Consider the following 16,621-nt stretch of genomic DNA (forward strand, 5'->3'; position numbering starts at 1 on the left):
TGCCAGGAGGATTAGAAATGCCACCTTGTCACATTGAAGCACACTGTCTAGCAGAATGAACATTCAGGACGGGAGCCCTTATTGTTCTGACAGAAAGGCAACCAATACATAATCTTAGGTTCTCTCCAGTCACTTGCCTGAATCGTTGAAATGCCAGCCCTGAGAAGGCTCTTCCACAGCACTGGGTGGAAACCCATTTCCCAAAGGCACACTTAAGGACCTCACAAACCACCTTCTTTTGAATGTACTTACAATTGACATTAAAGTTAAAATATAGTGCTGAAGGTTTGCTCCGTGGTATAAAACCATTTTGTTGTCTGCCACCACCATCACTTCTACAAACCGTGGGTAGGATAAAAAACGTTTTGTTCTTCTGTGGGTCCTCTTTTCCCTCGTGCTGTCCGTCTTGTTACCAGAGGCAGGCAGAGCCTTTGTGGCTAAGCTGCTTTTTAATACCGCCACATCGTCAGCCAGGCTACGCTTCTCTCCCCATTTTCTTGTTCTCAATTTCCTCTTGTCTTCACCGTGGCTATTTTTGCGTTCTGTAACAAATCAGATGGCACATATTATGTTTCGAGCCACATCTATTTCATATTAAGAATGTAATTCGCCCCGTCTTAAAATGATGCCTCTGCTGTCAAATTACATACAAAACCGAGTTCTACACCCTGTGGACTCCAGGGGAGAAACTCAATCCGCACTCTCATCTAAATGACGAAGGACCTGAAATGAGCCTCCCCGGAAGCTTCCATAAATGCTCACTTAAGGTATTAGAACATCAGGCATGGGTTTAAGGGAAACAATTGCCTATCACTCTTTTCACTTAGTAACAAAGTCCTGCTGGGATTTAAGTGGTTTCCATTCATTGTTCTTTGCCACAGACAAAGGAAGGGCCAACACAGGTACTGAGCTTTAGAGAATGGAAATGGAGATGTCTCATATACACCACTTTTGATATTCAAGGAGCTACAAAATAAAGAGGCCTGAGAGGTGGCGAGGCTAACAGACAATACAAAGGAACTCCAGAAAACGCACGACAAGGTTATTTTTCTATTACTGTCTTAAATAACTGTAATACGTGGAAGGTAAGAACAGAATCACGGCTCGTCGTCGTCATTGAATTTTTAATTAATTTACTTCAGGGCTCAGCTAAGGAAGTGGATTAAATTCAGAGAGTATGAACGGGCCATTGGGGCCGTGATGGATAGTGCCAGAATAGCTCTACTCATTTCTGACTCTTGCCTAGGTACCCCGTCAGTTCTACACAGTCTTGCTGCTCAGAGTGTGGTCCATGGACCAGCACCATTGGCTGCTCCCACAAGCTTGTTAGAAATGTAGACTCTGGCCCCACTCTACACCTGATACATCAGAATCTCCATTTTAACAAGATCTCCAGGTGATTCATATTCATATGCATGTTTTGAGAAGCACGAGTCTGGAACATGGCTTGAAGCTTGTATTGCTGGTGGAAATAATTCAATTTTAAAGTCATCAACCACACAATAAACAGAATAAGCATAAATGTGCCTGCCCAAACAGGCTTGGAGTAAAAACAGAACTTGATCAGTGATGTTGCCTCTCATCTCATAAATGTACTCCCAGGTTTTAATGCCACCATCTTGTAGCCTGAAACAGGCAACAGAATTGTACAATGGACAAGTATGCTTACCTAAGACACGAGTGCTAGAATTTATTACGCCAATAACAAAGATTAAACTATAAGTGGTTTCACATTTGAAGGGTTCACATATTTGACCATGAAAACCATTGCTAAAGCAACTGATGGAGGCCAAGATGTGTCTTTTGCCCACGATGAGTGTTTTAGCAGTTGTTACAATAGTGAAATTGGTTCATACTGTCAAACAAGTTATATGCGATTCGACCATAGATCACATAACTAGCCCAAAGTCTGGTTCACAGTACGATTCAATACGACATCCTTTTGTTCGGGTCTCCTTCAAGTACATTCATACACGTTATACCCATGCCATATGGGTCATTGGGCTGTCCCTTTTTAAGTCATCAAATGACTATGGAATAGATATTAATCAAGTACCTACTATGGGCCAGGCATTGAACTAGGCTCTTTGGTGTATGTTACCTCATGCTTCCTTTTAGAATGAGAAAATTAACCTCTACTGAGGAAAATAAATCTCAACGAGATTGAGCAACTCGTCCAATGTCACATGCAGGAAGTGGCCATACAAGGTATGAGATGTGAGTTTGATCACTGCCCTGAAAACCGCTTTATCGGGGCAAGATTTCTCAAGACCTGGGGATTGAAATGGGCTCATGGTTTGGTTGCATCTCAACTGAAAAAAAGAGAGCACCTGGATATTTTCACAACGACTAGCTCTTTACGGAGGCCATGTTGAAAATGGAATGCTTTTTAATATTAAGAAACTGTCATTTACTTTATGAGAAACAAATAATCCTGGTTAATGTCTTCTGTAAAAGCTTAAGACAATTATTGAAATCAGTAAAGTTTCAAAGGTTTTAGAGTCTCTTTCTTTTCTACTATTTCATGAATTTGTACTCTACTCTTTACTATTTTCTTCCATCTACATACAGTGGTTTCGTGTTCTTTTCCTTTTCCAGTGTCTTAAGGAGGAGGTACGATTACTGATCCTAGATATTCTTTCTGAATAGAGCCATCGATGGTGCTAAAGTTCCCTCTAGCTCTGCTTTACCTGTAACCCAGACATTCTGATATGTTCTATCTTCACTCTCGTTCACCTCCAAGTATTTTCCAACCTCCCTTTTGACCTATTGGTTATTTCAGCGTGGGCCGTTTACTTTCCACATTGCTTTGAGTTTCCCACTTTTTAAATGGTTTGGATTTCTACTTCCATTCCACTGTAGTCAGAGAAGATGCTATGTATTACCTCTATCCTTTAAAATTTATTGAGTTTTTTTTATGGCCTAGCATATGATCTATTCTGGAGAATGTTCCTTGTGCACGTGAGAAGAATTTGTGTTCTGCTGTTGCTGGGTAAAGTATCGTATGGGTATCTGTTGGGTGTAGTTGGTTTACACTGTTGTTCAAGTTTTCTGTTTCCTGTCGATATTCTGCTTCCCTGGTCTAACCATTATAGAATACGGGGTACTGAAGTTCTAAGAGTTACTGGTGAATTTTCCATTTCCCCCTTTATTTCTGTCAGTTTTTGCTTCATGTATCTTGGTGCTTTGTTATGAAGTGCATCTATATTCACTATGGTTAAATCTTCATAGTGAATTGGCCCTTTGTTAAAATTATAAAACACTCTGACAAGCTTTACTGTATCAATAAAGTAATGTGAAAGTGGCCAGTCAGTATATGACTCCAGTCATATGAAATGTGACAACAGGCAGAGCGAAAGAGACAGAAAGTAGATTAGTTGCTGGAGGTGGGGCAGGGGTGTGAGTGGTTGATGGCTAAAGGGCATGCTGTCTCTTTTTCAAGTGATAAAGATGTTCTAAAAGTGACTGTGATGATGGTCGCACATGTCTGTGAATACGCCAGAAGCCATTAAATTGTATACTTTAAATGGATGGATGGGACGGTAGGTGAATTAGATCTCAATAAAGCCATTTCAGAAAGAAAATATGTCAGTTTGTGAAAACTAAATAATATTTACTTCAGGTCTTCCTTAAGTATTTTGATTTATCAGGTTTAGTTAGAGAAAAGTATACCTGCAGTGAGAAAACCACTCAGGAAATGCTGTAAAGAATTCACTCTTTTTGACCACTGAGCGGGGAAAATATACTCTCAGAGAATCAACCATCAGGGGACTGGCACATGGAAAATGTGAGGAGGAACTGAGTCGGAGGAGGCACTAACTGGAAACAAAGTACACTTATTTAAATAACAAAGCTGAAGAAGTCAGGCAGTTAGTCACAAAGAGACTACAGCGTATAACAGAGAACAACACACGAAAATTCTAATATTCCTGGAAGACATTTCATTCACAAGTAATCTGTACATCAAAGAAATAATTCAGTAGGCTTTATGTGGCATGAACAAGCAGGAATAAAATGACTTCTTCGGAATCAAAAACAACATCTTCTCATAGATAATACTTCCCCGCCTTTGACCCATCTGATCTTTTACCCTAATCAGTTAGAATCCTATTTGATGACCTAATTGGCTCGACTAATTCCAACCACATTATCCATTTTAACAGGCAAACTTTAATTTAACATTAAAAAATAGTATGAGCTTTAAAGATTCAGGTATTCATAATGACTAAAATGCATGGACGTTGTTTTACTGAGAACTGAAAACACAGGAACTGTGACGTGCATACCTACAAATAGAATTTGTAATAACAGCCAAGGATTTCCGCCAAGGGACATACAGGATAAAAAGAAAGTTGTCCACATTTCTCTTTTATGACCTGGTCGCATCATAGAACTGAGGCTAGTGTTTCCAATTTGCAATGTTACTTTCCTACCAGTTTTATCAGAATGGGCTCCACAGTGAAATTTCACCCTGGTGGAAAGCACAGGACAAAAGGCACATTTTTGCTCTTCTGTCCCCTCCTCCCACCACTCCCCCCAAGAAGCTTTACATGTATTAGTACTTTATGTTGAGATATAATTTGTTTACCATAGAATCCACCCTTTCAAAGGGTATAATTCAGTGGTTTTCTTGAGCATATTCATAAAGTTGTGCAACCATCACCATTATCTGATTTCAGAACATTTTCATTGCCCCCTAAAGAAGTTCTGTACCCGTTAGTGGGCACTCCCCACTGCCCTTCTCCCTCTAGCCCCTGGAAATCACTAACTTATGTATCTATGGATTTGCCTATTCTCTCATGTCATACGGACGGAGTCATACACGACGTGGCCTTTTGTGACTGGCTTATTTCACATTTTATTTATTCGTTTATTAATTGGCGGCACTTGGGTCTAACAATCCAATTGGGTAATTCTACTAGGACCATGCGCGTACAAGTTTTTGTGTGACCATGCTTACGTCTCTCTTCGGTATGTACCTAGAAGGAGAACTGTTGTGTTTACCCATTTGGAAGAACTGCCAGCTTGTTTTCCAAAGTGGCTGTACCATTCTCTTGCCTCTTCTTAAAGTTCAAATATGACACTCATAAATAGGAGATCATTTTTTCAAGATGGTTCTCCTTCGAGGATTCCTCAAAAACTCATCACATTCACTTAACGAAATAACTCAGGAGCAACCCGTACGCATTCAAATCTTAAAACAGTGCGCTGAGCAGAAGATATACCGTTGTCAAATAAGCACACGAAACTACGCTCAGCATCGTACATTATCAAGGAAATGCAAATTAAAACAACATTAAGATATCGCCACACGTCATTTACAACGGCCAAAATCTGGAACACGGACAACGCCAAATGCTGGCAAGGATGTTAACAACGGGAACTCTCATTCATTGATGGTGGGAATGTAAAATGGCACAGCCACTCTGGAAGACAGTTTGTCAGTTTCTTACAAAACGAACCATACCACATTATGTACCAATCAAGCTCCTGGGTATTTACCCAGAGGATTTGTTCACAGAAAAACCTGCACATGGAGGTCTATGGCTCCTATTCATAATTGCTAAACTTGGAAGCAACCGAGATGTCCTTCAGTAGCTGAATGGATAAATAAACTGTGACACAGCCAGACAATGGAACAGTATTTAGCGCTAAAAAGAAATGAGCTAGCAAGCCATGTAAAGACATGAAGGAACCTTGAATGCATACTGCTAAGTGAAAAAAGCCAATCTAAAAAGGTTATACACTGTACTGATTCCAACTATGTGACATTCTGGAAAAGGAAAACTACAGCGAAAGTAAAATATCAGCGGTTGCCAGAGGCTGGGGCACGAAGGGATGGGTGGGCAAAGCACAGAGGATATTTAGAACAGTGAGAGTACTGTGTATGAAATCATAATGATGGATACATGTCATTTTATGCATTTGTCCAAATACAGAGAATATAAAACACCAAGAAGAGATCATAATATAAATATGGACTTGACGTGATTAAGATATAATCATTATGGTATATCAATGTAAATTCATCAACTGTAACAAATGTACCCTCTGGTGAGAGATGTTGATGGTAGGGGAGGCTATACAGGCCCGAGGGTAGGGGATGTATGGGAAATTTCTGTACCTTCCTCTCATTTTGCTATTAAAACTGCTCTATAAAATAGACTTAAGACAAAAACAAAAACAAAAAAAACACGAAAAAGCATAATGAAATGCACATTTGCATTCAGAGAAAAGTGCAATATTTTGCAGTCTGCACCCTTGCATGCACATGGAAACAAATGAGGCACGTTAAACAGCTGGAGGGGGCAGGGGTGTGTTTCCTAAGGCCACATCATAAGCACTCAAGTTGTAACATTTTGTAACAAGAAGATGAGTTAATATTGGCTTTTCCAACTGCTTTGCGTTGCTGACCACTAAGCGGAACCAGTGATGCTCACACCAGCACAGAGTTCCAAGATCTCATGCACTGAAGGGAGCACGCTTCAAGCCCTATTTGACTTTGGGCAAGTATCCCACCCTCCCGCCAATGCCCACCTTTCACTCCCCATTCTCTCACTTATAAAGCTCAGTAAGAACAGTACCCATTTCATAGACTTGTCTGAGGAATAGTTGGAGGTCATGCCTATAAAGTGCCTAGCACATAGGAAGCAACCAGTAAGTAGAGTTATTCTTTCTATTCTTTTTTACAAGTCATAAAGGACTTAAAGGAACTATTTAAGGGAGAGTGACTACATAAAAACAATTATCTGGGGTACAGTAACAATTCCAAAGATATAAGCTATTTGTACCCTTAAATGATCTTTTCTAAGTCACTTCTCTGGACCTCAGTTTCCTGACCTCTTAAATGGGCATGTCAGGGCATGCTCCTATGTTACGGTGGTCTTGAGAATTAAATAACAAAGTACATAGAACATTCCTTATATGTTACATGTGGAATTTTAAAAAATTACTTCTTGAACATCTAATCTGTGAAGGTATTGAGCTAGGTAAGTTGAAATAAACAGTATCAACAACAAAACAAAAATAAAACTTGGGGCCAATCCTTAAAAAGATTATAAAAATTCAAGATGGCGGGACGCCTGGGTGTCTCAGTCAGTGAAGCATCTTGGTTTCGGCTTAGGTCATGATCTCATGGCTCATGGGTTCAAGCCCTGCTTGAGGTTCCAGGCTGACAGCAAGGGGCCTGCTTGGGATTCTTTCTCTCACCCTCCCCCTATGCCCCTCCCCTGCCTGTGCTCTCTCTCTCTCTCAAAATAAATAAATGAACTTAAAAAAAAAATTAAGATGGTTTCATTATTTAAAACCTCACAGTAAAAAAAAAAAAAAAAAACTGTAACATTTGGCTATTTTTGGTAAAAAATATTTTAAAGGCGCTTCATGTCACATTGCCATACAATAGAACGCATATGGCATTACAAAAAAACTGGAATCATTTTAGAAACTAACATTCAAGCCTTGTTATTCAGCAGTCACTCAATGAGAGTTTCATGTCCGCCGGGGTTGGGCTAAGGAGACTCAAACGTTAACTTGAACAGTTGGGAAGTTAATTATTGCTCTCTATTTTCAGAAGGTTTATCAAAATTTAACTGAACTTCCTTAAGGCACTGAGCCACCTTGTGACCTCATGGTCTAAGTGGGCAGAGAAATCACAGCACAGAACCAAAGGGAAGACTATGCCTCCCTTCTGCTCCACCCTGGCCTGGCAGCCAAAGGAAACGGACAGGAATCTGTGGGTCCTGCTCCTGGCTTCTGGAGGCAGACCAGCCCCGGTTTGTGGCCCTGCCCGAGCGCTCTTATAACTGCCCTTTGTGCCTCAAAGCCTCAGTTCCCTCATCTGAAAAATGAGGATAATAACAGGATAATAACAAAAATGAGGATTATAACAACAATTGTAATAGCAAGAACAGCACATTGAAGGGTAACTGTGAGGACAGAAAGAGAGGGTGTCCAAAACATCCTCAGTGCAAAGCACGGCATGCAGGAAAGATCCGTTAAGTATTTAAGGTGATTATAATGATGAGTGATGTCTTTACTAGTCGTTTGCAACAGATCTCCTCTTTAGGAATTCGTGTGCTGATACTAAGGTTTCTCAAGGAAACCAGTTCTATTTCAGAAAGACTCTTCTACAGGAAAGAAGGGAGGGTGGGGGAGGGGACCAAAGGGTGAAGGGCCGGTCCCTGCTCCAGTGGGACATCCGGTCCAGTGACAAGCACACGCGCACTGATAGGGGGAAGACAGTCTGAGATGTCACGGGATGGAAACAAAGGCCACAAACGCTTCCATCTCTCCACTGACTCCAAGAGCTGATAACATACCGGGAAGAAAAGGGAGAGGCCAGTGGCATTGCCCAGACTGTCTTTGTTCTCGTCAGATCTAAGATCTGCATTACTCCCGTCTGTTCAAAGGGTTCATGAAGCCTTCAGACAGAGATTCGGCTGGAGAGAAAAAAGTCTATTGGGACCAGAGGACGATGGATAAACAAGACCCGTTGTGGGCAGGGGGCGGGGGGGGGGGGGGAGGTAAAACATAAAAAGAAAAATGGCAATAAAACCAATGAATGTTCTAATAATAAAGAACAATGAGTTTGCAGCAACTGGGTATGGAAGGAGCTGGGGGGTGGAGGGAAGACTGTCCTGGATGAATGAAAACTCACCAATGTTTAATTTTTTTAAAGGTCCTCAACTTGCTGGCTTTAAAAGCAAGAGTGAATCCCCAGATACTCACTGGGATATGTCAAACCCATTTCTCTGTACAAACGGTGAGCTTTGGGGAAAACACAAATGGCGCGCACAGTGTCTCGTGATGCTCTGTGCTCAGTGCCGGCAGGGAAATACGTGCAAAGGGCAGTGGTGGAAGACAGTTTGCTAAAACTCCTTTTGGCTGGCCAGAACCTTTGTGAGCTATGTTCCCCTGAGAGTGGTTCATGGGACATTAGTCCCAGAACATATTTCCAGAACCGAATAATGTAGGTTTGCAAGACATTACATGCAGCATTTCCATCTGGGACTTTCTCCATGCTCCTTAGCATTTTAAGAACACCAAGTCTTGCAGGGAAGAACCCCGTTTACATTTGTTGAACCACATAAGAGGGAAACTTACGGGCTCTTGGCGAGGTTACAGGGCAGGTGAGGGGGACTGACCCAGTCCTGGAAAGATAATGGAAAGAAGTGTATTGAGGAACTTTCCTCTGGGCGGGGGCCGGTGGGGGGGAGGGCGGTGGCAGAGAAGGGGATGCCATTGGAAGAAAACACTTGAGAAGCTTTCTTGCAGAGTTCAAGGGGCTCAGGTGGGTTGTGGGCTGTGGGTGGTGGGAGGCACGTCTGAGGGTCCTCACACTATCTTCCAGCGGGTGGGTGCCTCCAGCCAAATGGGGAGACTCGGGGCACTACACCCAAAGGGCCAGCTTCCGCATTCAACAGCTGCCCCTTCCGCATTCAACAGCCTGCACCTCATTCAACAAAAGCAGTAACAAGGGGCTCCTGGCACAGTAACACTGGCTGACGTTTGTTGAGTGGGTTTCTCTGTGTCAGGGGCTCTTCTAAGCACTTCATATCGATTAACCAGATCATTCCTCCAAGCAACCAGATATGGGAGGGACTATTCTCTCCGTTTCAAAATGAGGAAACTGAGTCATACTTGAAATAACTTGAGAAAATATTTAAAGAATATCTATTTGACGTAGTATAACATGCTGAACATACCCAGGCCTGCATTTCACTAAGAGACTGTTTGGTTTTACTATTAATATCCTGCAAAATACTCTTCTGGAAATGTTGGTTTTGACTCATTCCATTCTCTCCGCAGTAAGGGGAGCTTGGCCTTTCTGGCGGTGGGGTGCCAGCCGCCCACAGCCACCCTGTGCTATCTGCAGCCTGCTTTGGATGGCCGCCTCCCAGGCCCCTTTGTGACACAGCTTGGGACCTTCTAGGCCAGCACTTTCCAGAAGAAATAAAATGTGAGCCACACATGGAAGTTAAAATTGTCTAGTAGCACATTTTAAAAACACCAAAAGGAACAGATGAAATTAATTTTGATGATATTTTCTATTTAGCCCCATATATCTAGAATATTATCATTTCAACATGTGGCACTAGGCCACATTTCAAAGGCTCAGGAGCCACATGGGGCTGCTGGCTGCCATTATAGGACGGTCCTTTCAAGGTGCTCGCAGAGTGAATACCGGATCCGACATGCTGTGCCAGGGAAGTTTGGGCTTGGGACTCAGAAGGACCTGCGTTTAACTCTCAGTTTCTCCACATTCAAGCTGTGTGACTTTAGCCAAGTCATTTAAGGTCTTTGTGCCTCCGTCTTGTCATCTGTGAAATGGGGATAAGAAGAGTTCCTCCCTAACGGGGCGGTGGGGAGGATTCAATGACTTCATACACACAGAGGAACGACACAGGGCCAGGCTGTGTAAAGGCTCTGAGGGCCTTGGTTCTGGGGTGCCTCGTGACTAAAGATGAGCAGCCCCGAAGGCTGCAGAAAAGAGGTGGCCCCAGGGCTTGCTGCTATCTGACCTTTCACTGCAGCTGGCAGTGGCTCTCCAGCTGAATGTGGTGCCTGTGGGGGGTCGAGGTATCCCTCCCCTGTCAGAGATTAAAGAGCAGTTGGCCCTGCAACTCTTTAAAAAGGCTTCTAGGCAACTCCTCGGGGGCATATCTCCCACATTCCTTTGATACACATCTCCCAGTTTACACACGACTGAGGACTAGCTTCCACACCACAGCCCGGACTACACATCCTTTCTCCTCCTCATGTCCGTGTCTCAGCCACCACGGAAATGAGTGGTCACAGGGACACAGTCTAATCTGATTACAAGCAGAACCACCTGGAACCCTCCGCAGTCACAAGCCACCCTCCTGCAGCACCCTGGCCCAGCTCAGATGTTCTGTTGCTTTAAATTCAGCTGTTGCTTTAATCCCCTACATGAATTAAGAGCCTGCTATCTCTCCCTATAGCCTTGAGATAGCTTCCTAAAGGATCTCAGTAGTTTATTCCTCATTATCCTTACGTATCAAATAAATCCAGTGATATTCCCAAATCTCATTTGAGGTGCACTTTGGAACATCATCTTTCCAAGCGCGGCTTCCACCAACGGCCTTCCCTTGACCTGCAGCTTGGAAAGTACACAGGACGCAGAAGTAAGAGGCCTGTGCTCAGGGCCCAGTTTTTCATTCGCCCTACTTCCAAGATTACGAATCCCTTCAAAATTCTGAGCCTTGATCCTCTCTGATCCAGAAAAAGAAGGAATGGAAAAGAAGTTCTCTCTAAAGTTCCTTCCAGTATTAAAAAATTGTGAGTTCTAATCTTTTATAAGATAAAAGCGAATAATGCTGAAAAATGAACTCCTAGGATTCAACACAGGCTAAACCCACCAGAGTGTCCTCTCCTGGTCAACTGACACTTGGAAAGAGGGTGTCAAAGAGACAGCCAAACAGAGGGCAGAGTGGGAGGGTGGAAGGAGCCAGAGTAAATCCAGAGCAGAGAGACACCCACAGAAAAGAAGTGGGTGGCAGCTTATGTTCAAGGGAAGTGCAGTGTGTGTGTGTGTGTGTGTGCGCGCGCGCGCGCGCGTGTCTCCATTATTCACTGCACATTTTCTATTTGGCACCTGCTAAAACAGATAATAGTTGCTGAAAACCATTTCCATTCTCTCTAATCTAACTTGTTAGAGTGGAAAGGCATCAAATGTGAGAATTAGGAAATTGGCTTACAAGAAAAAAAAAAAAACAGCACATCATCAGGAAACTTTGGAAAAGGCTTAAACTGTCCCTGGAGCAACTTGGGACTAATGGAGTCCTCTCATTCCACACACCACAGGCCAACTGCTATCTTCAACCCCCTGCTCTGATTCTAATGTCCCGCGAGAGATGAAGAGTAATAAATCAGCAAGCATTGCACCAACATTTACCCCTTGCTTTTGCTCCTTCTCAGAGCCCACCACCTGCAGGTACACAAAGCATCGTATCTTGCATTTCCTTATGCTCCTTTTTGGGGTATTCAGAATGCTTCATATTTATTGATTCGCAACTGTACAGAATGCCCATGCAGAAGTCTGGCCCAGACAGGAGCCGACTTTGGCTACTCACAAATGGCTACAGTAACGATTCTGTAATGATCTGAGTATCAAAGAGAGCCTAACTTTGGCAGATACAAAGTTAAACCGTTTAAATCTCAACTGCATGATAAAATAGCCCTTCATTGAACAAGTGGGTTTATTCCCTCATACGAAGAGAACTAACAGATTCTACAGCATCTTACTTCAAAAAGACGGCCCATTCAGGTCAGATGAGTCTGAGCTCCACCCCGATGAACCCCAAATACTTCTTCCCTCTGTTAGTCTGCACACCTGACCAATTTCCCTCTGGCCCTGACCAAAGCCTTCTGAAGTTTCTTACATCTTTTCTTGAGAAGGAGGCATGCATCTAAACTTGTTTCAGGGGCTTACCGGGAAGATAAACACATTGGCCAGGTATTCTACGACCCTTTTTTCCTCGACTGACAATGGGTTTCTGAGGCAAAGTGATAGGAACAACCAGGAATGATGACAGGTGACAAGGAAATCAATCTGGGGCTCAAAGTAAAGCAGGGAGCCCTCATGCTATCTCTGGTTCCAGAAGCTTACCAAAAATGCCAAGATAGGAGGCAGGAAAGCAGGCCATACATCACGAGGTCCTAATTTCAGGCCCAAACCTAACTTGCCACTTGACAATTCCCAATTGCAAACTGACTCTCACAGGCTTCCAACACAGGTGAGTACAATCCTTGAATGGTAGACAAGGGAGTCTTAGTGAAAACTGTAAATCGAGGATCTTTCTATTGGTAGGTTTAAAAAAAGAAGAAGAAAGAGGGTTATCAAGGTACTCCAGATAAAGGGGCAAAAATCAACCCAACCAAGCCGCCTTTTGTGCTCAATGAAATTACTCTGATAAGTGGCTCATTCCTGGTAGCTTTGTTCTTGGTACCTGCTCTGGGTTTGGGGCTGACCCAGGTCTTTCAAATGGCTGCAAATGCAGACCGACCTTAGGACGACAAAGATCAATCAGTGAATAAAAGAACTGGAAAGGGGGGAAAAGACCACGGGGAGCAAATGTAACCTAGAAGGAAAATAGTAATTTAATAAGGATGACACTGGCAACGAAGTGAAAAGTTATTTAAGAGATAGAACCACCAACCGCGACAGGGGGAGCTGATTCAGATCACAGGCTAAACGAGGGGACTTGAAGGAGGCATTTCAGGGACAATTAGGAACATTTTATAAACAGGCACTGTTCAGGTTATATGGAGCGATTATTGTTGATTTTGCTCAGCATGGTATATTTACATTACAGTTATGGAAGAAAGTACCCTCGTTTTTCAGAGATGTCCATGGGAGTATTCAGATAGGAAATGCCATGGTACCTGGGTTTCCTTTAAAATAGTCCAGCAGAGAGAAAAAATAAAAAGCACACATGGAAAAAATCTTTGCTATCATTACGGGTAGATGGGTTCGTTTACAATTGCCTCCACCTGTTTATGTGTGCTTATACGTTTCTTAATAACGTGCTTTTTAAATTTTTTTTTTCAAAGTTTATTTATTTTTGGGACAGAGAGAGACAGAGCATGAACGGGGGAGGGGCAGAGAGAGAGGGAGACACAGAATCGGAAACAGGCTCCAGGCTCTGAGCCATCAGCCCAGAGCCCGACGCGGGAATAACGTGCTTTTTAAAAGACACCAGGGAGGGTCGAGGGCCGGGGGGCATCTGGGTGGCTCAGTCAGTCAAGCGTCTGACTTCGGCTCAGGTCATGATCTCGCGGTTCGTGAGTTCAAGCCCCGCGTTAGGCTCTGTGCTGACAGCTCAGAGCCTGGAGCCTGCTTTGGATTCTGCGTCTCCCTTTCTCTCTGACCCTCCCTCCCCTCTCTCTAAAATAAATAAATAAATAAATAATAAAAAAGACATGATGGAAAAATTTGAAATGAAAGAAAAAAAAACACTGCCTGTATTACAAGTTTCTTTTTTGGTATCCTTTCATTTTGTTGTATAGCACTATTAACACTGATGTTTTTAAAAAGCTGCCACAAAGAAGATAAAGCTGAGGGAAGAGGCTCAAGAATTCAGTCATTTAAAACAGTAATTTTCTAGTAATTTGCAAAGAGAGAGACCATTGCTTATTGCCTAATGCATCTGACTATGTATTAGATATAGTCATTGGAGAATATATCAAAGAGAAAAAAAGGTATACAGACTGACGAGGAACAAAAAGGTGTAAGTGACAGGAAATTAAGCCAAAACAATAAATCCCAAATGGTGGAAACTATCTTTAAAGATTCAAACAGCCCTGTGTTTGAGGGCTGTTTCCCTTACACAGTGCGCACAAGTTCATTGACCGCTTGGAGTTCAGCTTTCTTATGTGTAAAAGGGAATAACTGAGGCATCTTCCTTGCAGGGAGCTGTTGTTGAAGGACTAACTGAAAGAACCCACGGTGTGCCCAGCACAAGGCTCCTTGACTGTTTGTTGCCCATTCTTACATTCACAGGCCGAACAGCCCAAAGAAAGGATGTGAAGATACAGACAGTGTGTGGGAAGACGAAGGCAGGCCGGCTTCTCACAGAAGTAACTAATTAGCCAACAACCACTGACCTGCTTGAGCCCGGGCGGGAGCGTGAGGTCAGCCAACGCTTCGGTTGCATCCTGGAACCCTCAAGCTGTCCCAGAATTGTTTACCTAAAGCCCCCCTTGGAGGTCTGCCCTTAGCTCTGTCTCTCACTCCATTTGGGCCCAACTCTCACGGCAGCTAATCTAATCAGCTAATCTATGCTAAATTATTAATGGGATCCCAGAGGTTAATGAGTAACAAGGATACTCTCCAACAGAGGCAAGCTGCAGACCAAGGCCTCAGCGAGTCATTAGAGTCTCGGTGGGAATTCCAGGCATCAGGCAGCCCTCCTCCAATCCTATCAAATTATAGGCAAGCATGTTACAAATCCTGCCAGCAAAAGTAATCCATATCCGAATGCAAACGAATCAACAAAGGACAGAGCAAAAAACCCTCCAAGTACACCAGCACAAAATGGTTGTAGGCATTGGTGTGTTTTCAAGTTTTGTGTCCTTGGGCGAGCCCACTGGATGCACTTCTCCGTGTCCCCATCGTGCCAGGTGCAGCATGGAGGTCGAGGTAAGGGTTAAATTACGCAATCCACGTAAAGCACTTGGAACAGTGCCTGCCACACAATACATGCTCAACAAATGTCAGCCGTTGCTGACATCATTTGGACTTGTATGTTCAATGGAGTTAGGCCCACAGTGCAGCACACTGGAATTAGATCTGGGTTCAAATGTCAGGCCCACTTCCCCCTAGCTGTGTGACTTTGCACAAGAGGTTCGGCCTCTCTGAGCTGTAAATTTCTCGAATGTAAAATAAGCATAATAATACCTACCCTATAGGGTTGATGACCAGATTTCAAGTGCTAACACATGGAATGTGGGTAGCACACATAAAGCCCTAACAAAGGATGTCTTGAATCATCATCTTGTATTTTCCAGCGTTTTTGACTGCACCCTTGGGAGTCAAACCAACAGGTGACCAGACATTCTAGGGGACAGAGTCTCCAGTGCCTCATGGAGACTAAGCCATGGTAATCCCTGGGAATGTCCAACAGGCGCAAGGCAGTTTAGCTGGGTTGAGATGGAGCCTCAGCTTTGATCGGTCCCGATGTCCCAAGGAAGTAGACACAAGGCAGGATTTTCATCTGTCTGGCTACTAAGACTGTCTCATTAAAAAAAAAAAAAAATGCATGGGATCATGGCTTGGCTGTTGATATCTGGTGACAAATGCCACGGGGCTACAAAATAATTACATGCCAGTATCCTCATTTCCCTTTTAACTGTATCTTCTGATTATAAAATTACTATAGAATTATGTCAGAAATATAGGCATTTAAAATAAAAAGACAAATGTTGCCTATGTTCCTGTCAACCACAAACAATCCCTTTTTAATATTTCGGTGCATATCGGGGGCACCTGGGTGGCTCAGTCAGTTAAGCATCCCACTTCTGCTCAGGTCCTGATCTCATGGTGAGTTCGAGCCCTGCATTGGGCTCTGTGCTGACAGCTCAGAGCCTGGAGCCTGCTTCGGATTCTGTGTCTCCCTCTGTCTCTCTGTCTCTTCCCCACTCACACACTGACTGTCTCTCTCTCTCTCTCTCTCTCTCTCTCTCTCTCTCTCTAAGATAAGTAAACATTAGGGCGCCTGGGTGGCTCAGTCGGTTAAGCGTCCGACTTCAGCTCAGGTCACGATCTCGCGGTCCGTGGGTTCGAGCCCCGCGTCGGGCTCTGGGCTGATGGCTCAGAGCCTGGAGCCTGCTTCCGATTCTGTGTCTCCCTCTCTCTCTGCCCCTCCCCCGTTCATGTTCTGTCTTTCTCTGTCTCAAAAATAAATAAACGTTAAAAAAATTTTTTTTAATAAAAAAGATAAGTAAACATTAAAAAAAAATTTCTGTGCATACTGCTTCAGATTTTTCTCAATACACACACATACCACCACACTGTTGCCATTTTAAAAAAATGAGATCATACCATACCTACTAACTTATCATCTGCTTGTTCACTATATGTATATACATATATATACACATA

General features: G+C 43.2%; 1 protein-coding gene across 8 annotated transcripts in view; it reads right to left on the reverse strand.

The window, feature by feature from the left end:
• The window catches only part of ADAMTS9 (ADAM metallopeptidase with thrombospondin type 1 motif 9), a 170,024-nt gene that overhangs the window by 142,450 nt on the left and 10,953 nt on the right, over positions 1-16,621 (reverse strand). For all 8 annotated transcript variants that reach the window (XM_045051823.1, XM_006928919.5, XM_045051826.1 and 5 more), the window contains one exon: positions 253-542. In XM_045051823.1, the coding sequence (XP_044907758.1) occupies positions 253-542 (290 nt within the window). The remainder of the gene's footprint in view (positions 1-252; positions 543-16,621) is intronic.

The sequence above is a fragment of the Felis catus genome, chromosome A2, assembly GCF_018350175.1.
Source record: "Felis catus isolate Fca126 chromosome A2, F.catus_Fca126_mat1.0, whole genome shotgun sequence".
Taxonomy (NCBI): Eukaryota; Metazoa; Chordata; class Mammalia; order Carnivora; family Felidae; genus Felis; species Felis catus.